The sequence below is a fragment of the Corvus kubaryi genome, unplaced genomic scaffold (genome assembly GCF_017639235.1).
Source record: "Corvus kubaryi isolate FWS band 111438036 unplaced genomic scaffold, C.kubaryi_AGA036_p1.0 37395, whole genome shotgun sequence".
Lineage (NCBI taxonomy): Eukaryota > Metazoa > Chordata > Aves > Passeriformes > Corvidae > Corvus > Corvus kubaryi.
The window spans coordinates 1035537-1062953 of NW_024581134.1; the positions used below are offsets into that span (position 1 = coordinate 1035537).

General features: G+C 40.9%; 1 protein-coding gene across 6 annotated transcripts in view; it reads right to left on the minus strand.

Moving 5' to 3' along the window:
* The window catches only part of AFF2 (AF4/FMR2 family member 2), a 303503-nt gene that overhangs the window by 129383 nt on the left and 146703 nt on the right, over window positions 1–27417 (minus strand). For all 6 annotated transcript variants that reach the window (XM_042040192.1, XM_042040191.1, XM_042040196.1 and 3 more), the window contains exons 5-7: window positions 5957–6043; window positions 2914–2950; window positions 2611–2662 (exon numbers count right to left, since the gene is read on the minus strand). In XM_042040192.1, coding sequence (XP_041896126.1) covers window positions 2611–2662; window positions 2914–2950; window positions 5957–6043 — 176 coding nt within the window. The remainder of the gene's footprint in view (window positions 1–2610; window positions 2663–2913; window positions 2951–5956; window positions 6044–27417) is intronic.

Here is a 27417-nt window from a genome sequence, read left to right on the forward strand (position 1 = left end):
GACTGTCACTAGGACCAATGTAAATGGAAAAGATAATTTAAGTTTCACTTAAATTGCACGTGTACTTAAAAAATTGGGGAACAGCTAGAAACATACCAGGTCAAAAGGACTCTAACATATCATACAGATAAACAGAGTCAAATTCAGTCAGATTTGATCAAACTGAAATACGGACGACAGATCCTACTGACAAAATAAGTAATTGGTAGGGGATACAGTTTTGAAGTCAGTAAGATCACACTGTGTGGCTGAGAGTGTAGCAACAGATGTTACTGGAGATAAGCTGGACTGTCATTTCACTCACACACTCCAATATCCCTGAAACTGACCAATGTTAGAAAGACTAAATCCTTCTTAATACAACTGCAATCTGATAAACACTCTATATTAAAATACACAATGACTGCAGGAGCTGTCTACCTATCAGAGTTTGTTTGGACTGCACTATCCAGCTCTGCTTGATACCATTACGTCTTTCTGCCCCACTCCTGGTTTAATTTCATTATGTGCTCAAGTACTGCAATTCCCCATGAAGGTGGTGGTAACTGCACACACAGATCTAAAGAAACACATTGGCCTCGTAATACCAAGCCTCACAGCGGACTGCCTTCTAACCTCCCAAAGCCCTGTGGAAATTCTTAGAAGCTGCCTTAACAATTTTTCTGCAGTAAAAGAGAAAAAGTGATAGTAATGGGTTAGCTGATCTTCATTTGGAAGCTAAAAATAAAAGTAGCTTTATTGCAGCTCTGATCTCTCATGTGTAAAATCTATCACCTACCGTAAGAAGGCAGTTCATTGCAGCAGAAATCTGATTGATAGTACTGGAACTTTAGATCAAGCAGCAGAACAGAGAACAACTGGTTCATAAAATGTACTCAGTGTCTTTGGGTTTTATATCAGGCTTCCTATAGAGAGCTTTGGTCCCATTAAATGCACTATATACCACTGAGCTCTGAAGCACTGTTCTTTTGAAATTCAGCTTATAACTATAAACCATGATTGACAAGTCTATTACTGTTGGTTACAAACTATTGAAATATTGTACTTTATGGTATACTCACTAAAATATTTTTCAGAGTGGAATCCAAATACACTTGCTTTAAGAAAAAAATAATTTTAAGATGCAATAATATTTTGTCTTTTTTTTTTTTTTTTTTTTATTATGGAATGGTCCTGATGTTAGATTTGCATCACTTACATGTTCTGAAACATGAATGCACCCATTCTGTTACCAAGAACTGTGGGTACAGTTCACTGGAGTCTTTACAAAAAACCAAGTCATTACCGGAAACCAAACAGCAAAGGGCAAAAATTAATTTGTTACTAAGTTTAATAAATAAATGTTATTCATGCAAATGAATCTAAATATCATTAACATTCCTACCTGATTCTCATTTAATCTGAAAAAAACCCCCAACTCTTTAATTTTAAAATTGAATCATTGTCTCAGCCACAATTTTGTAAAGGTTTACTCAACCAACCATATTTGAATGAGTACTCCCATGACTGGAGTTTATGAGTAAAGAACGGGACTTCAGAGCCTGCTGAGTACATCAATGGATTCAGCACCCACATCTGCTCTAGTCCTGTATCTCTCACAGTCACAGACACATCACTGAACTCCAACAAGTCCTTTTGTGTACACAAACTTGCACTAAGAATCAGTATATTTAAATTCATTTAAAAAGCCTGGGTAGGTTATTTCCACACTGATTTTTCTTCCCCTTTAGGGATTTTTAAAATTGTGTCTTTAGCAGATTAAGGGCAACCACTAGAATAATTCTGAAGTAATTTTAAATGAACATATTTTATTTACACAACTGTCAGTCAAGCTAGTGCAGTACTGCATTCAGTACTTTAAAACACTTAACACTAAAAAACTCAGCAGCTCTGAACTGAAATCAGACCCCCACATTTTCATAACTATAAAACAACAGCCTACTTTTCAAAGTTGCTATTTAGTTCCTGTTTGTAAATTCCTTTGAGAACCTGGGATAAAAGTAAAAAACAATTCAGTCTCCACTCACTGCTACACTACTGCAGCCTTACACCAGAGAAGCACCAAAGAAAAATGGCTTAGCACAATGGAGAATTAGCTCCTTCACAATTTTCAACTGTCATATTTATAGATCATCTGTGATTTTCAGCTGTTTCAAAGTGTATGAAACTCAAGACCAGCTTTTCAACACCAGCTAGCAGAATCATTCCGTATGATGTGTTTTACTCTCTCTCACTGTATGAATGTTAAAATTCCTGCATCATCTGTTCATTGGGTTGCATTTTCTATTGTAAGAGGCTTAGTATCTGATGAGAGAAGCATAAAAGTGATTTAATTTTGGCAAGCTGTAGAACTAAAATCAGCATTATTTCTGCTTAATAAACTCATCTTTCACACATACCTCTGTTAGCTAATGCTTAAAAAGAAGAAACAGTAATAAGCACTGGAAACATAAAACTGGTTTGTGGCTAATTTTTAAGGACTACAGAGAACACCTGAACACCAGGACAAGATTATGAGCAGAGCTAGGTTTTAGTTACCTTTGGAGAAATAAGCTCATTCTTTATGATAAATATAAAATGAGATTTAAAGCTGGAAATAATAATACTTACGACTTTTGTGGCACTGACTTAGTTGCAACTTTCCCTGCTGGATCACTCCACTCTGCAAACAAAGGAAACACATTTTCAAATGTCAAAAGATTACTGTAGAATTAAAATGCACCCAAAGCTGTCAGCCCATCTAATTATACTTGGTTTCACAACATGCCACAATGCATAACATGTAATAAAAAATGGAACTGATCTGCTTTAGCACCACAGAAATTAATTTTTTTAGCCTTTGTTTTAATGACGTTAAGCAGACAAAAAAAATACCCAACCCTGACTGTTAGGACTAGGACGATAAAGACCTACTTTGTACATTGTATCCTGAGGTCAGATGTTGGGAGTCCTACAAAGAAGAACACACAAAATGTCAGCATTAGTTAAGTAATATGAAGAAGGTAAGATATATCTTGGCTTGCTAGATTAAGGGCACTGGCGTTACACAAACAGGGAAGGAGATGGCACAGGGAAGGGATCATGGGATTGTTAAGGCAGCACCAGTGACATTAGTTTAAAAAAGCATTAACTGTGGAGACAGAGCACCACTGAGGGACCCTTCAGAGCTCAGGCAAGAGCTTGTCCTCAGCTGCTGTAAATCTGCACCCCCCCTTTCTGGAGACACGGCACAGATTTACACCGGCAGCAGCCCAAGCCTTCCCCAGGCTTGGCCATGGATGTGTATATGAGCCATCCAGGATGCACAATTTAGAACACAGCATGAATGCAGCTATGCATTAAATTCAGTGCCATTGCCTTTCTTTTGTTTGATCTCACTGACTGGAAATACAGTAATTTTTATTGATAGTCACTGTTTTTATTTGGACGGTGACACACAGAATTTGATAAAGACGCGGGAAGTAGATCTTCACCTGATGGAAATTGGTCCAAATCCAATGAAATCAATGGAAGTACAACAACTTAAAACCAGCAAAGAATCTGGCTTGCAACACTGAGCATGCTAATGCCAGGATTCTTGCTGGCTCACAATAACTAAGCTGCTTCCTTAATATCACAGTGTTTTCTGGCTTAGTTTTTCTCTAGGCTCTATAGTTCACAGTGATTGTCATCAACTTTCCTTCCAAGCAGTTTGATCAGTTGAAATTAAGGTGTTATTTACAACCTCATCTTACAGCCAGGCACTACTTTGCTGGAAGTGTTAGTTCTGTAGGATGTTAAAGTCATTAAAGCCCTCACTGCACTTCCTCTTAGGGCATTATTAGTTCCTAATATTATATTGTGCTGTCAGTCAGTCCCTTGTGAAGTAAATAATGCCCTAAGAGTAAACATGGCACTTTAAATTTGAATGTCAAAGGGATAAATTGTTTTGATAAGTTCCACCTCTTTTATCACACTTTTAAAATACATGTTTCTCATGAGAATACCTTTATTTTAATAGCTAAATTGAAAACTTCTAACAGTGCCTGTCTCTGGTTTATATGGCTGCACAACCTAGCCACATTATGTCCTAGATGTATAATTTGGCCAGCCATAATTGATTTAAAGTGATGTTCTGAAGAGACACTTCTGTTGTATTTTTCAAAGTAAGACAAAGAAGCATGGAAACATTTATGTGCTTGCCTATTTCCTGCAACGCTAGCTCAAAAAAAAAAACAAAAAAACCTAATTTATATTTTGCATTGAAGTGATATGGTCAAGAATTTCAGGATCAACATTTAATGTGCCCAGAAATTAACTTTGATGTGGATCTTAAAAGTTCAAAGCCAATTTAATAGAAACAGAAAAGCAACCCAAAATTTTAGCTTCTCCAAAGCTATGCTTATACTGCTGCCAGTGGAGAGAGCATCAGTCTGCAGGACTCAAACCAGTTTCTGTAGGGCTCATCAGAAACAGAACACTAAATTAAGAGATGGTATAAATTAAAAAAAAAACCCAGCTTCCAGCAGGTAAATACCTGTATTCACACATTCACCTTACAGAGTTCAACTGACTTTTACCCAATTTCCAATGAGGATTATGCTCTTGCAGTTACAAGCCTACAAGAAATATGGAGAGGGGCTTTCTACAAGCCCATGCAGTGAAAGGACAAGGGGAAATGGCTTCAGACTGAGAGAAGGGTTAAATTAGATATTAAGAAAAAATTCTGTACTGTGAGGGTGGTGAGTCACTGAACAGGTTGTCCAGAAAAGCTGTGGCTGCCCCCTCCCTGGAAGTGTTCATGGCCAGGATGGATGGGGCTCTGAGCAACCTGGTCTACTGCAAGGTGTCCCCGCCCATGGCCCAGAACTAGATGAAACCAGATGATCTTTAAGGTCCCTTCCAACCCAGGCCATTCTCTGATTCAGTGACTTCTGATGCTTCACAATGCAGCAGGAAACTGCAGTGACAGTGGCAGTGCTAGACCAGTAACAATCACATTCCAATAAAGTAAGACATTCTGGGCACTGGCTTTGGTTTTGTTTAAGTCCCAGATACTGCTAATTTCATTTCTTTCCAACTAAGTATGGGAGCTATATTTCAGACAGGGGAAGTCAGTAAGAGGCAAATCACATTCCAGCTTCTAAACCAGGATATGACTGCTTGAACTATAATGTCAAGCAGTACCAGTTTTATAAGCTATTTTTCAAGATCCTGCCTTTAGAAGGAAACTTTTATGTAGCTCCATGACAGAATGGTATAAATTTCCCAACCTGGGGAAGTTCTCGTCCCCAAACATCATCAGCTCAGTGTTGTTCAGGTCCCAGCATGAGATACCTCTGGCAGAACCTGTCCCCGGTATGGGCTTGATCTCTAGCAGTGCTACCAGAATCATAGCAAGAAGGCAATAAAGGAATTTGGGCTAAAGGCATTTTCAAGTCATACAATTTAACAATTCAGTGTGTGTTACATGAACTACAGGCCCTCTCTGGGCTAGTGCTGAGTGTGTGCCTTTAACAAGGCCAGTACTGAGGATCACATGGCCTGACTCTGTGGGGTGTGACACAGACAGATGCCATCACGCTCTTCACATGCAGGGACCTTTTTAGCCACCATAATTTGACTATGCAGCCAAAACCTCACCATGCAATCAATCAGTAAGTGGGGAAAAAAAGTCCATTTCAAACCTTTTCATTGCACAAATAATAATGGAAGAAAACCAAACAAAATATAGTTTATTTGACGTAGAAAGACTCCTATAACAACAGAGATAGAAGTTCACTTGGCTTCCACTGGGTCTTCAGCAGCTTTAAATAAGTAGTTCTACTAGTAGCAACAGTCTGATTGGGAATTTCCAACTCAAAATAGTATCAGAATTTTTTTTTAAGTGGGACCAATTGCAAAAATAAACTCTCCAGCAAAGAGCACTCAACAGAACAGAATGCTAATCAGGTCACTGGTAATAGCCTACTTGTACCTTGCTTGGGATAGAAAACTTGGTCTGCTCAGCCTTGCCAGGAGTGTGAATAGCAGTAAGAGGAGGAGGCCAGGAATGGGTCATCTCCTAGAGAAGAAAGAAAAAGTTTAGAAAACAAATTCATGTACATAAAGAAGAAAGAGAGCTAAAAATGGTCACATCTGTTCCATTGAGCCTGGAGATGCAATTGCTCAAGGAAGCAACCCCACCACCCCACACCCTTAGGTTGCAGATGAGCACCTTAACAACCCCACAGGCAGCACTTCCTCAGAATGAGAGAGAGGACAGGTTTTACTCTTTAAAACTGTGACCATCCATGTCTTCATCAACTGAGGCCACCTCCATGGTCAGCCTGCCAAGCTGTATGAATAGAGCAGGATTTTACCTGCAAAGCCCAGGCAGCAAGGGGGCCCTCCTGTACAGCACTGGGTGCAACCCTGTAGGGGAGTGCATGGTGGCAGGATGCAGCCCTATTCAAGACTGCAGAGTGGGAAAATAAACAAGAGGCAGGTCTAGAAAAATCTGGAATGGGCTTGCAGCATGAATGCCTGGAGTAGGAGAGAGCAGGGACAGTGTCCTGTGCACCACAGCATCTTCTCGTGGCACTGGCCACAGGCTCGTACTGAGGTAAGCAATGTCACAGCCTCAGAGCACTACTGATTCCACTTTAAAATGAGGGACTGAGAAATCAGGTGACTCGCACAGAACTACTCAGAAAGTCCATACTTAACCAGGAAATCCAAGTCTCCAGTGAATCCTGCCTACCAGACCATCTAAGCAAGGCATCCATTTTCTGTATCAGTGTGTTTATCCATCATTTGTACACTCATGTCCCAATTATCTTCAAAGAAACAACCTGGGTGCCCATGGCTATCAAACAGCAGCAGAAGAGCAGCACACATCTGCTCCTTCCCACTGCAGGGAACTGCTGCCCCAGCAAACCTGACAGGAGCAGACTGGGGCTTGTGCTTGGAGCAGGGGGAAAATCACTAAAACCCAGGAACTGCACAAATGTTGGCTAAGGCAGAGCTTGTAAATGCCCTTCTAATGAGCGTGTTTTATGGGAGACACTGCTTCTTTCTCTCTTATCTTTGTTTTTAATTTAATAAATATGCAGGGAGGCAATAATAGTTGTCTCTGGCATTCTGTTGTATCTTTGTCTTGCTTGTCTTTCTTTGCCTAAAAAGCTCAGAAAGAATTCTTTCTTGAGAGAAGGGAGCCAAAGAGCAGAAGAGCATCTGATCTCAGAAATCTGTGCAATGGCCTGACTGCAGTAAACTAAACTTCCCAGCTGCTCTTACACACTGGTCAAACCCAGGGTTAGTCACAACAAAGCTTATAAACAGGCCAGTTTCTGTAGGCTAGATGACAGCCACTGCAAATGCTCCACAAATAAAAACATAACATAATACACTTAATGAAAGAAAATATAGGTGTTGTCAAAAGGGCACTGTAGTGGGTCCATTTTGGCTAAAGACATGCCCTGGGTGGCGACAGCTGATAGTAACGTGTAGTTCACTGAAGACAGAGCCAGCAAGTTTCAGATCTCCAGTTGTCCCTCCCAAATTACGTGTCATACAGGAGGTTAGGAGAGAGAAAGGAAAGCTGTGCACTATGGTCCTTCCTCAGTCAGTGGGACAGGCAGACATACAAACTTCCTTGGGCAGATGGGCCAGGAGCAGGGGAGGGCTTCTGCACTCCTGGAAGAACTTCTGGGTATCGCTGTAGAGCACAGGGACTCTTTTCACTGCACAAAGCCCAAACAGTGGCCATGAGGAGGAAAGGAGCAACTGTGGAATGGCTCATCCCTCCTGGTGTGTGAGGCAGTGGCAGCTCAGTGCCATGACAAGAAGAGCACTATTAAATGGCATTGACTGACCGACCTCCACACAGAGAAGGCGGAAAAAGATTTCAGCATCCCGAGAACTTTTCTGTGGGATAATATAAGCCAAATCCTGCATGCCTCTGCCAAAGCCTATGCCAAAGAGGTTGCTTTGTGGCAAATCTCTTCATAGCAAAATGATGAAACAGAGACTGTATCACATAATTGAAAGAGGGCTAGGCAGTCTGACTGAAGGCAGAAATGAAGAATATTCTAGAACTGAAATTATAGGCTTGACCTCAGTCTCTTCCTGCCCACACAGAAAACGCTGTACAGAGGGCCTGGGATTCATGGGGAGGTGATGCTGGCAAACATTTCAGAATATTGACTGTCAAAACACATGTATAATCCACTGCCTACCTACTTGGCAGGCTGAAGTGTAAGCAAACCTAGTCATCTCCCTGTTAGGGGACACATGAACATAAAACAATGGGAAAAAGAGGCTGCTATTATTTGAGGAAATTCAATTACAAGGTAAGAAATCCTGACTCCACTGAGGTTAGGACTATCCAATCTCTGCGTTTACAGAGTGACCTTGTGAGCACCAAAATCTCTTACAAAGGTACAAGATAGCTACATTGAAGCATTTCACTTCAATTCTCACTGCAATGAAAATCATTGGACAGAAAATCCCAGATAGGATCACACACACATAACAGCACAAACATCTAAAGCTCAGTGTATAGACAAACACTGCATGTGGAAGGAGTGAGAAAGTTTATAGTTACCTAAAGAAACATACCTACATCTACCTAAAGACAGGTGCCAGAGCACTGTTGACCAAAGAACCTTGAACGGTGGTAGAGAAAGTTTTGAGTTTACTCATCTGAAAAACATCACTTCAAAATGTCTGGGCAGCAACCCCACGCCGAGCACCACAAGGCTGCATGTTCCACTCACACAGAGCTGAGCTACGGAAGGACATGCAAAAATGGCACTGCACTGCTGCCAGTGAAGGGTCAAAATCCCAACCCCACACCCTGCAGGGATGTGACTGCTTAGCTCGTTGCCACTCTGTTCCTTAAGCACAGATAGGTTACTCTGGAGCATCAGAAGAAAAGATGTCATTTGTTTAATCATCCACATGACTTCACCATTCTTTCTTATGCCCCAATTTCTTTTGGAGGTCCCTCATCTTTAAGTACTTGCTAAGCTCTATTTTGTTTAGCTTCTGAAATCTGATATATCTACCTTCTAATATGTTAAGACTATAAAGAACCACATAGACAGTGTGTGTGTGTTGTGTATGCATCCATTAAGATGTGTCTATAACCATCTTAGTTCATAAATACCTGGTAAAATAGACAGGGAATTGAATTAATATTTTTTTCCAGGAAACGTTAAAACACTAATCAATCCAAATTTGGAAGTATTTAGAAATTCCTGGAAGTAAAAATAATAAAAGAGAGCATATGAAACACTTTAAAGAGGAATTTAATGGCAACAAAGTAATCCCACAAAATTGAGTTAGGATTTATTTTCACATGGTTTGGACTTAAAAGAATTCCAAAATCATGTTAACTGTTGGAGTGGGTAGATGACTGCTATAGAAGCATGCATTTTTTTTATAGACCTGGATATTAAATGAGAAAGTAAACCTGCACCATTTCTTGGCTTAGAAGTCACTGTGATCCTCTGATGTAGTAACATCAAGCACTCTCCTTTCTGAAAATTATTTAAACATTGTTTTAATTGACTCCATGTGTTTTATTTGAGTTAGACATGCTCGTCTCTTCAGCTAAGTCTGGTTTTTTTTGGCTATAAAAGCCCTCAGGTAAGTAACTAAGAAGGACACATGCAGATGCGATCTAATGAATCACCCAAAACACAAATACCCGAAGCAAACCTTCTAAGGGGTGCAGAGGTACAAGGCCAAGTAATGATTTAAATGGAAGGAGAGGACTGGGGAAGGATTTAAACTTGCAAGTTTCTAAGGAAAAGGTCAGAGCGAGAGAACTGAGAACAGGAGATATGGGACAGATGGTAAATAGCTTTACAAAATCAGTCCCTAAAACTAATAGTCATCTTCAAGATTTATTTCCTGTCTCTGTATTTCATTTTTCCATCATTTCCTTCTTGTTCAAAAGAAAGTGTGCCGTGTTTTTAAGTATAGATAAAAGCACTTAGCCAGGCTCTAAGAGGTCATTATGAAAAAAAGGAGCAGGATTGTGTACTCTGCGTTCCTACAGAGGCAGCTTCCCTTCCTAGTGTGCTCTAAACTGCTTAGCCTGATCTAATTTGAAGTCTCTCAAGATACAGGGCTCATGCTACTTCCCTTGGGAGAACTGAGGGGAGACATAAGAACAGCCTTCAATTACAGAAAGAGCTGTTCCTAAAGGAGAGAATAATCTGTTCTCCAGTTTTATGGAGGATATGAACTTCAACTGCAGCCAGAAAAATTCCAGCTAGACATAAGAAAAAGCTCTTTAATGGTAAGGATCCTGCAGGACTGAAACAGCTTGCTCAGAGGGCTACATGGACCCCATCTGTGGAGGAACATGCCTAAGAACAGATAAGCACACATCAGTCAGGCATGGCTTAGGCAGAGTTGATTCCTACATTGGGATGGGAATGTGTAGCAGATGATGAGATTTCTAAGACCTTTCCCAGCCCTTTTTCTTGTTCTGTAGTTTTGACAGTGTGCAACTGGTTTGGCCAAGCCCTCCCCTTACTGCTTCTCTTGTGGATACATCCACAAAAAGGCAGAAGAGGAAAACAAACATTTTTTTCTTCTGGGGCCACAAAGGCAGTCTCAGGACCGACACTCATCACTAGAGGGCAGCCAGCGGAGCAGGAGGAGGACCAGCCCCACACATATCACCAGCAATAAATCCTATCTGAGGCCACTGCTGCTTAAGAGACCTTATCTGTGATATTTTGTCAAATTCCTCTCTCAGTCCTTTTAAATCTTATCTAAATCTGCTGCTTTAAACTTCCTCCAACTTTTGGAGAGACAGTATGTTAAAGTTGCATTCAGAAAAAGTATGTGATGAATACATGTTCTGAGGTTATTACAAACTTGATGCTACAGCTGGTGCTAAGCAACCTACAGCCTTGATGGAATAAAGACAGCCAAGTGATTTACCATTTATTAAAGACTCTATTAATGATTTATTAATGTTTTATTAACTATTTATCAATGCAACCTTAGTAAAAAGCCTGTCTTGTTTCACAGCATCTTTCTGGTTTCTGCATTTATGCAAACCTGATCAAACTCTCTCTGCTAGGCAGCCAGTAATGCATGAAGGGCAGCCACATTTTCTGTGTGTGATGCATACTGAATTAAAAACCATCTCAGCCTGTTTCATCTTTGGGGTAAAGGCTACAGAAAGAATGAATATATAGATATATATTTATACATGAAAATGACAAGCAAATGACACTAAAGCCTAAAGGAACCCAAAGACAATAAACCTATGGGTTGTTTTTATTCATACTCCTTATGAAGGAATGCAAAATTTGCACAAGCAGTTGGGAATATCTTGACCAGTAATCTGGCCTGCTTTATACTGGGTCAAAGGCTTCCTTAGGGAAGGGATTTTGATACATTGTTGGTATTGACATGGACATGAGAGACAAATTCATTAATACACATTTGATTATGATGTCTCAGCATTTAAAAAAAATCTCATCATCAAAGGGATACCACACCTTTTTCCCTGTAAAAAAAATCCAAAAGACTTCGGTGATGGCCTCCAAAGCAAGCTATTCTTCCTGATATAAATATTAAAACTGAAAACCTTTTATTCATGCAACTGTTTTAGCAAATTTATTATGAGTGGCTAATGCCCAGCACAATGTGGTGGCATCTACAATGATGTCTTTGTCATACTTGAATTTATCTTGTTACTGTCCCAAAAACTGCTTGAAAGACAATTGGAAATACAGTGCATAAATGAATTTATTATTGAAAAGCTAAAGTTTATGCTACAAAAAGCAACCATTTTTCTGACCACAGCCTAAAGCACAGTGTTCACCTGTGGGCTTTATCAATGATGACTACTAAGTTCCCTTTGCCAGCTGGGAAATGGGATGCATTCCATATCATCCCATGGTAAATTAATATTTCTTTACATTTTAACAAGAAGGGGACAGACAAAAATTATATTCCATGAAAATGAATAGAGAAATTGCTTTAGAAGCCAATTGTGGTTGACTATAAATTTTACAGCATATGTTTTCCTTTCCTACTTTGTTAACATTTGGAAATCCACAAAGAAATATGAGTATTTTCTTTTTCTGTTGAGTTTCTCAGTACTCTATGACTCCTGTGTACCTCAAACTTTTCAACATATTTTCCTCATCCTGTAGCTTTTATAAGTAATAACACTCATATTCTTTGCTTAGAGCATTTACAAGACAATAAAAAAAAAGTAAAATCATGATTGATGCACTTAGTGCTCTAACCAAGCTTGTGTATGTGAAGAAAAACAATGCTCCATTACAGTGAGAAGCTATCTCAGCTCAAGAGGCTGTTTTAGGGGGAGAGTAATGAAGCCACACCACATGAACCCACCACTGGATTCAATTTCACAAGTCTGCCACAATCCCAAAGGAAACCATAGCCCATCTAACAATGTGTGTACCCTGTCAAAGGATTCAGCTCCCTGCTGGCTCTGGCCCCAAATGGCCCCCGCTGTGCATACCATAGTTCACTCCCGAGGATCCTCTGTGAAACAGGTTCAGTACTTTTCTCCAAAGTGGATCAAGATCATTTTCTTCAGGGTCCACCTCAAGAAGATTATATGGTGAAAAACTGACCTGGATGTCTTACGCTGACTAGGACAATCCTTCAGTTCAGTAACAAGCAGGTTTTGTTCCCTTCAGCACTTCTGTCATTCTCTTGGGATTTTTAGGAGCATGCAGCACAATCCTCTATGGACCCACTACAGAAACACCATTATGGTGAACTGCACAGAACCAGGGATCTGCAGCAGCTGTATCCCTATTCCTGCCAGGCTTAGGCTCCCTGTACGAGTAAAGTGCATGTAGGACATGGGGAGTTCACAGAATATAATCAGCAAAAAAAATCACACAATGTAAAAAACAAAGCAGGACCTTACAGCAAGCACACAGGACAGCTTTTTTGACAAGTTTTATGTGATGAGAGAATTGTGTGGCAAATGGGGCCTTGGAACTCCATGAAGTAAAAGGTAGATACACCCTGCATGTAAGACAACCTTCCTGAACCGTCATGTCTTTGTCTTACATTGTCTGAGCTTCCAGTCAAAGTCCAGGAGATGAGCAGGAGCCAGAGCTGTCTTTGTGACAAGTCACAAGCTTCCAAATGGTCCAAAGACAGGCATGTACTGACCAGGAATAACAACACTGACTGGAGTGGTAACTCTGCTTCCCAGCCAGGACAGGCAGGAGGAATCCTGTAAGCTGCAGGAATGTGGGGTTTGTTAAGGACAGGCCATAATGGTTGTGTGCAAAGAGAGGATGATCAAAGTTTTGCCAGGCACATGTGAGCTGCTGGGCCACGGAAGGTATTTCCATTTCCATATAACTCTTCCTCTGCACAGACCTACTGAGGGGTCAGGGACATGAACTGTCAGAATGGGCCAGACTCGAGGTCCTGCTCCTCTGGGATGCTACAGACAGTGTTTGGTGCTGTGTCTTTCACAGAGCACTTCAGGAACACCACGGCAATCATGAGGGTAAAATCCTGATCCTCCATACTTAGGAATTCTCAGCTGTGCTGAGACCTTTTCTGTTTAATATGGCATCCAGAACTGGACATTCAGTTCACACCAGCTAACACCAGTTCTAGAGTTTTAGAAGGCAATGATATGCCCATAAATACTCAGGTACTTGCAGTCACATGTACCAAAGCCAGTTCCAGAAGTGAGGCATCCTTCAGCTGTCACTACTAGTGAGTAACCTAATGGCTTTGCTGCCCAGTACACAGAACCAGAGCCCTGCTGTGGACAGTATGGCCAATGCAATTCCTCCTGTTCTTGGCAGCTTCTCATCCCCACTGAGATGCACAGCCATATCCCATTGATTTTATTTATTCAAAATAATACTTGTTGGTAACCATTCCCAGGGATGGCACATCTCATTTTCACGAGGGCCCCACGAGGTAGGAAGTATGCATTGAACTGTTAAATACAACATAACATCCTGGCTCTACAACAGTATAGTATAAACAAAGGCACAATAAGTCATAAAAAGCTAATTCTTTCAAAAGTTACTAGTACCAACATATAATTTCATCTCTGCAATTTAAAAAACATTGGCAAAAAAACCATTCTCCAAGCAAATAAGCAACTGTGTTTTGAAACTATTCACTGCTGGCACTTGTTTAAGGGAATCTGGTAATTTGCTCCATCCATCCTGAGCTTCACAAGCAAGAAAGCATGTCTTGAATTGCCTGTTTTCTTCTCTGAAACTTAGGGTTCACACCAAGAGGAGAGTAGAACTATAATTTACAGTTACAAAACAAGACTACTCCTACCCTGAGGCACTCCACTGTGCACATTTATACAATACATTACATCATCTCCTTTACATTGCCAGATGTAATCAATTCATGGGTTTTTTCACATAACAGGGAATTATATACTCACAGGACAAGACCTTATCAATAGAATTTATTATAAAATGCATTAAATTTCTGGAGCAACTTATGGCAACACAGTGAAAAAACAAAATCTCCAAATTCAATATCAGGCAAAATTAGATTGCTAAACTACTAAACCTCTTGTTCTGTAAGCTTAGCACAGAAACTAAGTTTTATATTGTGCAATAATTTTTACACCCATGTAACCAGCTTATAACTTACATCCAGACAATATGATGAAACTGAGTCCAAAAATCATCAGGAATTTGAAAGCATTAACTTGTGCCAGCAAACACCGGCTTTGGCCTTAAAAAAGGAACATTAATTATCTGAAATAGCATATAGGGGAAATTAAGAAACCAGGTTAGGCAACTTGAGTTTAAAGCCTAATTCTTTTGTTTAAGCCATGATTTGCTTTCATTAAGATTGGACTCCGAGTTGTTACTCATCAAATACAAAGAAATGAAGCTACCACACGCTGCTGTACAATACACATTGAAATCCTTTACAAAAGCTGTTTCTTTGCTTTCCAAACCAAGACTCTGCCAGATCTCTTATTCTGCTTACCACACAGGCAGTACTGCAGCAGGGTTTTCCTGCGTGGGTGTGCCAGGGTAGCATTTGTTTTTAATGTTGTTCTTACACAGTCTCATCAACACCTCCACTGTAATGCTGCTAAACCAGCGGTCTGAGGCTGAAGCAAAGGCACAGTGAAGTCCTAGGAAAGCTGAAACCTGCCCTTAAAAAGCTGTCTTTTTTCACCATTCCTTTTCCTCGTCTATGTGATGCCCTCCCTGCCATGTGTCTCAGTTGAGAACTTGCTTCTCCCTTCATGTATGAAGAACTCACTTTCCCCTAAGAAGCATGGTTACCTTCCCAGTGCCTACTTCAGAGACTATGAATACTCTGCAGGGCACAAACCATCTCATTTTTTGTCTTATGCAATGCCTAGGAAGTGATGGAATTTCTGAATATCGGCTGGAAATTTGGAACAGAGATTGTGTGCTGAAAGATCCAATGGATGTGTCCAAAATGTATGGACAACACAGACAGCTTGATCAGTATTCAGCAAGCCCTAGATGTACAAAGAAACTCCAAACTTAAGCCTGACCATTGGTTCCTCTAATTTTGTCACCTTGGTTTCTTTTGTAAAGTTAGAAAGCTTAGCATGCTTTCCAAACAATACACTATGGGTCCTCATCTGTAAGAGAGAGGTGGAGTCCTTGCTGCCTCTCATGCTCAACCCTCTAATTCTATTCTCTTACAGTAAGACCTAAGCAGCCACCTGAAACCCTCTCATGCAACCTGGCATTTATTACAGTAATTTTAGCCTTAAGAAAAGAACAAACATTTCAGTCTGAATTTCCTTTTCCTCACTTGTGCCTTGAAGCAGGTCTGTTCCTGCATCTGTGTGTCCTGTAAATCATGCCAACACTCCCCTTTGATCCACTCCTGCTAAGCTAACAGGTGTAGAAAAAAAAAATGGATGTATGTTATAGAAGATGTTTTGATACAACATATACTTTTTTGGCATGTCAGCCTTACCCAAATAAGCCAGCTTAAACAGTAAAGAAAACCGAAGCCAAAACATGCTGAGGTCTTTTTTGATCTCCTTTAAGGTATGGAGGCTTCAGAGTATTTCTGGTAGACAGATTCCTACTGTTGCATACATTTGATTCCTCATTTCCCAGCATGTTCTTTCTTACAAAGCTAGTTGGAGGCTGGAAACATTAAATACTCAGAACTGCCACTAAGACATACGACAGCTGAGGATGCCTGGTCCCACACAGAGCGGTCCTAGAGTCTGAAATCAGCGTGTTCTGACTGTGCACCAGATTGATAGAGCCTCCTGTGTCTGCATTTTTTAAAAACTTCTGACAGCAAACTACATTGAAACAAACTAACTCCTAAAAACAGGGCTGAAAAAGGGCAAAGTCCATAACCTTCCTGTCTCAAAGCACTACACTACTTTTTTTCCCACAGGAAAATCAATGAATAGGACACAAAAGCCACAGCACTGAAATGCTGTAAATTCAGTGATCCAGCATTTAAAAATCGTATCTCTACATTACTAGACGATGACATGTGTTGTCTTTTTTCCTTCGAGATGGCTGAAAAGGAATAGCAAACTGTTCATTAGTAATAGTTTATCAGGGATCTTGTGAGCAATTTGGAACAAACTTGGAGCAAGCCCAAGAAAAGACCACCCAGCAGACCCGTGGCTGCCTAGTTAGCTCCAAGCAGTTTGAGCAAGTCACAGCTCCAGCTGGTGTCAAACACTGACAATTACCAGTTACCAAGCAAAGATGAACTGGAGTAAACCTGTCAAAGGATGGTTTTGGGTTTTTTTTTAAGTACAAAGTGCGATGTATTGTTATGTTCAAGCAACTACCAAAAGGAGTTGTTGATCTCACTTTGCTGGAGACATACAAAGGCTGCATGCAGTAACATGGTATTCTTTTTGAAGGGTAACTTGTGTTGTAAGTTAAAGACGCTAGAAAATGACAATGCTGCTGCAAAGTAGACAGAATGATACATTTAGTCAAATCCCCAGTCTAAGCCTTTTCAAAGAACACAAGCAGTTAGTGCAACATTCCTTAGGGTTCCTGTATCCTTTCAAACATGATAGCTTTCTTGTAGTTTACACTTATCATATTAAGAAAAATGGTAATGAGGAGATCATGACAACCTCTTTTAAAAGCAACAATGACTCAATTGCCAAGGAAAAAAAGGAGTGACAACTATTTTCATGGAAAGAAGCCTCCAGTGAACGCCTCACTGTTGAAGCTATGTTCTTTGTTTTTGTCTAAATTCAGGAATGACAAGGGGCTGCTCTTCAAAAAAATTCTGAGCATCAGTTTTCATTTGATTGGTACAACACTACTTTTTCAGATAAACTGGCAGTTCAGACCTCTTGTTGAAAAGATTAGGGACTCAAGAGGTTAGAAATGATAAAATACTGGAATAAGTGGGAAGGGATTAATTGGCTTTATTTAAAAAAAAAAAAAAAAAAAAAACAACAAGCCACTACTGGGAATGTTCTCCTACAAATCAAACATGAAGTGTTTTTATCCTAAGGCTCAGAGTAGTATTTTTAAAGGTTACTGTACCTTGGTGTACACAACATATTCTTCAGTAGGATATACTCATGGCAAAGAAATTAATGGACTACAAAGCCCAAAGGGGCTTTTAACACTCAGCGCTTGCGCAATAAATGCCATCAGAAGATCTCAAAGCATTCCTCACAAAAGATCAGTACCTGCCATTTTCCAGCTTGGCTCTACAGATGAAATTTGGTCCACACTTTAAACCCCTCAATCAACCCACAGTAAACACAATGAATACTACTCTGCCCATTTTTTTCCCCTTTAACCACCCATGCCAGTCTCCTACGCCCTTGTGGGTTCATGTTGCTCCTGTTTCACCCTGAAAAGTACTAATAGGTTTTTCCACCTCCCCCAAACAATATTTGCTTACACATTGCACAGAAATTTTGGAATATAGAAAACACTTAAACAAGAGCAGTAAAGTGTTGATAACAGGGTTTCTAATGACAGCCACACCAGAGCCCTGGCCCCAGGAGCTCTGGAAGGCCATACAGTAACACTTGCAGCAGGTAGAATACACAGGGTATGCAGAATGTTGAAAAAACAATTCTGGGCACTTGGGTCAGACCTTAAGATTCGTGTTTGGAGACAGTTTTTCTCTCTTGCCTCTGAACAATGGTCAACAAACACCTCAATGCCTTGAACAAATAAAATAATCTTCATTTCTAATGCTAGAACCTGACATTTTCTTCATCTGACTTCTGCAAGACTTGTGCCTGTATGACTGCTTTTAAATCAAAAAGAAATGTGAGAAATTCCTTGAGAACAAAAAGAGAAAAAGAAAAAAGAAAATACAAAAACCATTCTGGTCAGATTTTCCATCTATCCAAAGAAATTGTTACACCACTGACAAATCAATGTGGCAGGATCTACTGGTTAATTAAACAAATGTGACACTTTTACTGTGACAAGTTGAAAACACTCAGAAGTGCCACCTATCCACAGTGTGCATTCTTCTCAAACGTACATTAAAACCCATGTAGTGTAATAAGAAATTGAAAGGAACTTACGTATTCAATAAAAACATAATTATAAGCATAATTTGAAATGTACAGCTAAAATAGATTAGAAGTTAATAAGGTTTCTCAGAACATTAAATTCAATGACACACTTTCTAAAGAAATGTTAGAAATTCAGATAAGCCACAGTATGTAGCATAATTTTAAATATCTGATTGAGCCTTGCTTTTGCCCAATTATCACACCAGTAATTCCAGCTGAAGACATCAATGCATTTTGCTAACAACTAATTTAACTTCTAACAACGGCAGCATGGATGAGGTTCTATTTCACCGCTGCACAGAAGGAGACATAGTGGAGCAAAGGGGCATCTCAAGGTTATTCAGGAAGATTAAAGGTATGATGTTTTATCTGAGTCTAAGCATTCAAGCATTTATTGAGAGGGTGTTCAAAGACATGAGAAGATGAACCACACCAGTCTTTCACTTGCAGGTTTGAAGTGGTGTATTCAGAACATTCTGACAGCTGGAACCATCTCCACAGGCAAGAAGGAAACACCTTCAGAAAAAGCTCTACTGACTATGGTGCATGACAGACCAAGGGCATGCAGCAAAGACATGAATTCTCCTCCCCAAAAGACAGCTTCCAGAACTGTTCTCACTGCAGAATTGGAAGAACTTGAACTTAAGGCAGATGATGGCCACACGGCTGCCTGCCCACGTCAGGCTGCTTCCAGAAACCTCATGGGGGCTGGCCAGTCTGACTGTGTGTCACCACATGATTCCTCCCAAGGAAAAGCCCACCTGCTTGTCCAAGGGGTCTCTCAGGAGGAAATAAAGTAAGTTTTGGTCCATACAGTTGGTGTCTGTATTCTTGCCTTAAGAAGAAATTAGGAGTGGCTTCAGTTAAACTTAGACTGCAGTGCACTAAAGAAAATGGCAACAAGCATTCCTGGTATCTGCTGTAACAGAACACTTTCACCCATCTCCTCAGAGCCCAACAATGAGATTCAAAGTTGAAACTTCAGGTTTGCTCCAGGTGTAAACTTTGACCTGTTCTCTTTACTTCGAGGACCACAAAGCAGTAACGCATTAAAAGTTGCAACGTGTGGGTGTCGATAAAGCATAAAGGGGGAAACTGAGCATGCCTCAAGTACCTGGTGTCTTTTTGGTCCATCACTTTAATTTCTCTAGTCCTTCCCTTACATATGTTTCTTTTAACCATCAACTATTTTTTGACTGTCATGGCCATTAACTTCAGAGGAAAATGTCAAAAAAGTAAGCTCTTGAATCTCTTTCTGAAGGTTTGTTTAGTTGCGTCTCCCAGTCCAGTCTGCTCTTGGACACTGCAAGTGTCCCAGCCTTTTCCTAGTCTGTTTCTCTTGACTAATTGTGATTAGGCTAACTTATCCTTCATCGACCCCATGGGTCTCCTCAGTGCTGACTTATGGGGAAGCTTTCTACCAGGATTTAAACCCTGCAACACTTTCCCCCAGGGCTGCAAAAATGGAGCTCTTCCCATTTGTGAGAGAAAGAGCCACGGAAGATGTTACAGACATTTCAAACCAGAATTGTTTCTAAAGCATGCATTCATTTCAAAAAGCCTCACTCAATTTTAATATGTTTTCCACTGTCTTCATTCTGTGCCTAAAGCAATTTGTTATGTAGAGTACACATTATTAATCTATTTAAATGAAAGGTAACATTGCTAGCAGTTTAAACACACAGTGGCCATATTTAACCATGTTTCACTTTGACAGGACAAGATGAAATAACAGAAATGATTAATCTGAAACCAGAGGAATATTTTACTACCTATATCTCAAAATAGGACTAGATTTTTTTGCTTAATGCTCTGTCAGTAAGCAGTGTAAGTGGAGTATGGGAGCTTCAGATGACTCTTCTGCTTGGCTACACTTCAGACTTTTTTCAGTCATTTTGGAATCAGCAGCAGCACTCTAGGACAGACACACAACAGGCTCTGAAGGTCTTAATCACATTTTTATACAACATAAACCCATGCAGCCCACAAGGACCTTAGGGGAGGATAGATGGTACAGCTAGAGCCAAACACTATAACACTGTAAGAGTGTTTAAATTTTTCCATCCAGTTTAGCACTTGGGGCCTTTTTCTTCTGTTCATGGAGCATACAAAAGGTCAGAGTTGATCTTACATGCCAGATTCCTTGGGTCTGTTTTCTTTCGCACTTTCACTCCAAGATAAGGGAGTTACTCTTTATTTACAAGGATGAAAAGGGATGGGAATTCAGGTCCCATGGGTCTCCAAATCAGGAGTAGGAATCTTAGTTTTATGACATTCTCCACTCAACTGCAAGACTCCACCAAATTGTTTTCCCACATTTTTTGTCTCTTTCACTTATTCCTGGAACTGCAACCTTAGTAGTATTTGAAAAAGTAGTATCTAAAATAACCAATACTTTCAAGTGCTGCAGAGAGTGCATCTGATCTTCCACATGGGTTGCAAAACTTACTATCTTTTCCTCTAAGACAATGGCTTTGCTTCAATTACTTCCTTGTTTGAACTGGCTTTAAAACAATTACTTCGTATAGTCTCATAAAAAGTAATTATTTTTATCATAACACAGTACTTAATCAGAGTGAGGATGCTGAGCATGTAACATAGCAATACATACTGGATTGTTTCTGAGCTGACTGTCTATGAGGGAGAGAAACTACAAGTGGTTGTTTTGGTGCAAAAGAGATGCTAAAGAGCTAGGAACACAAACTTCACTTCTTCACTGGCAGTCATTCACTTATCATTTATCATGGGAGTACTTTGTTTCTCTTCAGGAGCAGCAGTACATGTCCGAACTCTTGTGATGTCAGCTCACTTTACAGTAATTTTAGCAGTAATGGTAAATCTGGCAATGATGGCAGAACTATGTAATACTACTGAAATCAGCAATATTTCAATTTGGCAGTACAAAAATATGTGTTAAAATGTTATGGTAAAGGAGATAAGAAAACAGAATTGAACAGTGAGTTTGAAATAGGTGCACAGCAATCTCTCTTGCTTTTCCTGAATACCTTTTGTAATCTTTTTTTATTGTTACAGTGTAGACAGACCGCAATAGACCCACATAATGATCAGATTTTACATTTCAAAGTTCTTTGCTAAATAATTTATTTAATACTGCTATGAAAATAAAACCTTTATTTGATAAATGTACCTGCAAGCTGGAATCAGACCTTGCTTGTCTGTCCTGACAAAGGTCTAATCTTTTGCTGCATTACATCTTGAAGAGGCATTTATCCCTGTAACAGGCAGGTGCAGCACACCAGCTTTGGAATACAGGAAACTCTGCACACCCACGCGCATTTGTCAGATCAGGCAGTCAACCTTTCCTCCCCGTCACCTCCCCGGCAGCACGCAGTCTGCCTTGCCCTCAGCTGGCAGCACAAAGCAGATTTATACCACAGATCTACATCACAAGAGCATCACTCCCCTCACGTGTAACCCGTGCCGTGCCAGCCGTGCAAGCCCCCGGGGGCCCACAAAACATCTGCCTCAACCAAGCACTCGGCTTCGACTCGCGCCAGCTTCCCACTCTGCCCAAAGTTAGCTCTGAGCTTCAGATGTGCTGCACCCTCAAGTTAATGCAGACAGCTTTGGCATAGTGCTCCTGAGGTGCTTTTCTCATGGGTGCCACCATAGTGTTGTCACTGTAAAGGGGAATGGCCAAAAATTTGGATAATCCTGTTCTGCCATGGTCAGGTGCAGCACACGGGGGCCGAGGGTGTGCTCTAGGCTGGGAAGACCTGAGACTGCCTTCTCCAGCTCCCAAGGAGCCTTCTGCACTCCCAGCTTATACCAGGCTGTCCTCAAATGACTCCAGCTATTGATCTCATCCTTCCTGTGTGTATACTGGACAGTGCACAAAATGCTGGGAAAAGGCCTCCTTTGACCTTCCTGGAATTGTTGCTGAATGCTTATGGTGATAATGTTTGTGGTGATACTGAGACCAGAATTGAGCTGATCACCTACCAAACCAGGAAGGAGCTGTTCTCAAAGAAATACTCACCATTTCCATTTTCTGGAGCGAGACCACATCTAGACAGTCGTCAGAGCAAAGAACTGGTCTCTGCTTTTATGTATACCTAAAGTAATGCAGAGGTAACTCCTTTTTATTTAATAGCAGCAGCAACATAAGTGGAGCTGCTGCCAATTTATACCAGTGTGGGAGGAAGAAGAATTCAATGAACTCAAATGAGATCAGAGGTCAGTGGAATTACCCCTTGATTTATATTGATGTGAGAGCAGAAACTGGTTCTGCCTCCATTGAGAAAATGCTGATAAAAAGCTTGAAAATGCAATGGCTTAGAAATTGCTAAGAAATTAATTGGTTTTATCCATCCAAATCTTTGTGTACATAAACAAAGTCTGAAGGAAAAAAACAACTCTCAAAGCAAGCTATTACCCGTTCCTTGCACGCTTTCAAAGGCTTCACGCCAGAGCAGGGACAAAGGCCACAGATCCACATTTACACGTGGGTTAACTTTTCAATCCATTTTTTCATTTCAATAGAAATAATAAATCACCTTATCCAGGAGAAAGAAGCAGCTTGACACAAAACATACGGTGCTAGGCTATTTTTATAGCACACCTAAGACGTATAGGGATTCATTTATTTACTCAGCTATTTAAAAGTGGCTACTCTTACTCATTCTCTGGACAGCTAAATGCCAGGTTGCTAAGTTACTGTTACTTGACATCATCTCCTCCCCAACGTGTTCCCACATTTGACAGGTTCACATGATTTACTAGGCCAGTCAGCTCGTTATTCACTTGTCCAATGACATCTAGATAATCATTTTAAATTCACATCATGTCCTCCCCAGCAAGCCCCCAGACTCCACATGAAAATATTTAAACTACCCGTCAGCTACTAAGTGTATTTGTAACCACACTGGACAGCGTACCTGTATTTTTCAAATTACAATTATTATAATTAGGTTTAGCATCATTCTTCAATGTTGGTTTGTATTTTAGAAGAGAAAACAATTATTGAGGGGCAAATAATGGGCTGTATCTGTTACAGTCTAATTTTGCTATGTGAACAGCTCACTTCAGCTGTGGGTGAGATATTAAATCTGTTAGTGCTTTCAATTGGCATGAGGAACGTGATTCTACACATAATTTGCAGAGTCAAGGGCATTTTCACCTGCTGATCAATTTACATATTCTCCAATGTCATTAGACAGGAGCTAGTCATCAGAAGATGACCATACAAATTACAGACTTTGCTCATTTAACTCCAGTCATTTTTACACTTACTACAATCTGAACTATATTTGGGATCTGTTTTGCTTCCAGACTAGACAGCTTCTAATTAGTATCACAGCTGTCCACATAACATCAGAAGTCCATCTAGTTACTTGAAGCCTTCCTACAGTGAATATGCACGTACAAGAATTCTTTTGTTCCTCTAAGCAGGGACGGATTTCCAGACAGCAGTGCCTGCCCAGATGGTTACGACACAGCCGTGAAAGCTGCAGTGCACAGACCAGGGCCTGGCTGCTGCTGGATTATGTCCAATGGATTGCCTGAACACCCAGCCCAAACGTCCAATTTACACTGCGAGTCCTCCAGAAAATTTAGTTAAATAACATTTCCTTTCTCCCCTGTGCAATGTTGTGTGCCTATCAACTCTTTAGCCAGAGGTAAACCAACGCTAAGGAAGGTCCCTTCTGTGCTCTCCACAGATAGGAAAAGGATCACTGCTTGTTCACCCTCAGTGTCACCTACACACCCCCTTTGCCTGGGCCAGCATATGGTTCACATCACATGCAGTGACAGCAAGGCACACTGATGTAAAGCACTGGTACAAGTGGCACAAGTAACAGCTTTGGAGACTGGTTTTAAATGTCAGCTCTCCCGCCCCATCTGCACTTTGGATCACAACATTTCAATGAACTCATTTTTCAATGGATGTACATAGCAAGTGACAACTTAATTTAAATCCATATTAATAAAATGTGAGTTACACACACATACTTTTAATTGCCTGTCTTCCATATTCCACACTTTCAAAACCATTGCATTGGCTTGGAAAAAAAAAAAAAAACCCCAAACATTTTGGAACAGAAGAACGTGTTGACCACCAGGTATTTTCCTTTATCATTCAGTTTGGTATTAGCAACTTGTATTAAATGCAATCTGTGCTATCACTACTGTTTGGCCTCAGTTATATAAGACATGATGATGATGATTATTATTACTATTATTTATTATTATTTCTCACAACCATCTCAGCCATTCTGGTTAGAAAAGTAAAATCAACAGGAGACTGGTCTGCCATTAACCTTTGGCTGTAGTATTGGGAGCAGTCCTTAAAGCATTTACACAAGATGACATAAGTAGCTAAGTGTTTCAGGAAATCTAAAGGACTGTGAAATTTTGTCTCTGAAGACTCAGGGGTCTGAATGGAGTCAAGACCTTTCCCCTCACTCAGTTGAAAATTTTAGAATATAAATTCAATTAAACCTTTTTTTTCCAAGATGGAAAAAAAAAAAAAAAATAAGACAGATTAGGAATTAGAATCCCCTACAATTACAGAAACCATTAATCAAGTTCAGTTTGAAAAAAGAGTGGTGTAAAATCAGAGGTCACAGATCTTTGCAGGAGTACCTCTTCCTTGTAAAGCCTAGCAAAGAAACCCTTGAGAGTTACTGTGTCTTTCTGAGGGATGGAACTGAATTAAATCACTAAATTCCCCAACTTGAAAAGCCAAAACAAATCAGAAACAAAACCGGAAAAAAAGGCAAACTTCAAGGTATGCATTGGTCCAAGGGAGGGAAGCTGGCAGGCAGAGCACCCTTCCCCAGCCCTTTAGGGAGCATAGCTTGGCAGCAGACATGGCCCAGAGCAGAAACTGCCAGGGGTTGCCAGTGGTCTGGAGGGGCAAAATGCACAATTACAGCCCAGCTGTCCACCTTTGGGGCTTGACTCTCTTGGAATCCTTTGTGTTTACCTCTGTAACACCCCTGACAGGACAGAAATGTGAATAACCTGTTTTTTTTACCGAGGGAGCTGAGACCCATACTCCCAAAAGTTAATCAGAGCCTATGTAAATGCCCCTGAAAGGCCAAAAAGTACCTGTCAGGGCTGGAAACTTAATCTAGATTCTCAAAGTGCAAATTTCTGCTGAAATCAAGGGTCATTCTTTCATGTGGAGCAGCCAACCTTAATCTTCTGACATGGGGTTTCCATGGGGAGCCCAAAGACTGGATTTTGACCACTGCTAGGCATCACATTCCCTTACTTATTTTCTCTCCATTGCCTGTCAAGTAGAATATGATACCCTGCATGCAGTGAAAACACATTTCCTGCTAGCTTGTTCTGCAGCATAAATTTGAGAAGAACAAAGTAAAACTCTGACAAAACCCAGGTACCTCTACTGCCAGGTGTGCTTCAGCACCACACGCAGTTGGAATCCTGAGCTGCTGCCCTGAGGGCCTCCAGCTGGGGCTGGGGTCTGCTGGGTCTTTCTGGGCAGTCCCACAGCAGCTCTGTGGTTGCTGTGCTCACCCAGGCAGGGCTGTGCAGCCCAGTGCAGGCAGGTTACCAAAGGCTGCAGGCAGCCTGTGGCTACCCAGAACAGCCCAACTCTGCCCCAAGGGCACAGAGACCCCGTGAGGCAACACCAAACCACCCTCCTGCACATGGGAGGGAGAACCCCAGGGGAACCACGGCTGAGGTCCACGTGCCAAGACTGCATCTGCACCCCATCGCAGGTGTCACGTGCTCAAGGTGCCTTCTGGCTATGCCAGTGGCTCTGGTGGACAGGTTTATTCCACGCTGGGCACAGGGGATGCCTCTGGGCACCTGCAGCTATAGTCCAGGACGATCTGCTGGTTTGTATCACTTCTTCCCATGCCCATTACATGTCTTGTGAGAGAGATCCCCAGAGACATGGAAACCTGCTAAATTCCTGCTCTCTCCACCCCAAGAGTGCCCCAAGTTCAGTGGCCCACTGGTGGCAGGAGCAGGGATTCTGCAGTTCATCTCCATCCTCCAAAGGCAACAGAAAGTCCTGCTCCAATCTCAACAGGTTTCAAAAGGAAGCCCAGCATATTGTGCTTGTTTGTTGACTCAAATTACAGTCATGGGGTAGGAAATAGGGTCACCACTCTTGATTAGAAAAAAGACATTTCTGTTTCCTGTGATTAATGCGCACTGTTCCCACATTAAAACTGTCACCTGGATGATTGATCCCTGAAATTCACCACATCACATTTTCTTTTGATGCTGTTTACTGAAAACAACTGCTTTCCCCAGCCAACAAGTCATTCATTCCAAATATAGTAATGAACCTAACTGAAATATATAAAGAGGGGAAGAAGACACTGAAAATGTACCAAGTATCTTGCACAGCCTTTCAACATTTCCTTTGCTTTTGCTCCCTTAGTGTTCTGTAGGTAATAAATCTCTGCTCACTTTGAAGGTTGAAAGTAAATGTTATTTATTTCCTTGCATTCATTGCTCCTGTGTGCTTATGCAGGATCTTCTCCCTTACTGCAGGTCTGCACGAGCATGCCTGCCTGCTGCCTCAACACACTTATGCCAACCCATAAGGACATCTAGAGCAGCCCAAGATAATGTGTGTTCACAAAGCAGGAGCAAGGTTTCCAAACTATTTAACTCCAAATTGCAGTGAATAGTGAGAAGCTTATTTTACTTTAAAAGGAAGAGTAAGTGTTTGCAAGCAAGTTGGCATGACTGTTACACACGATTTCAGGTCTGGGAAAGTCTGCAGCACTACGTCCCAGTTATAAGGATATGGCTGGCACAAATTCCCACTGAAATTTTATCCCTTCTACATCTAAAACCAGCAGGCTGGCTGGCAATCCCAGGGAGGTAGCTCTGATAGATGGGAAACTCAACCGATGAGGACAGAAACCTAAATCTGAGAGAGGGACTGGTGGGTT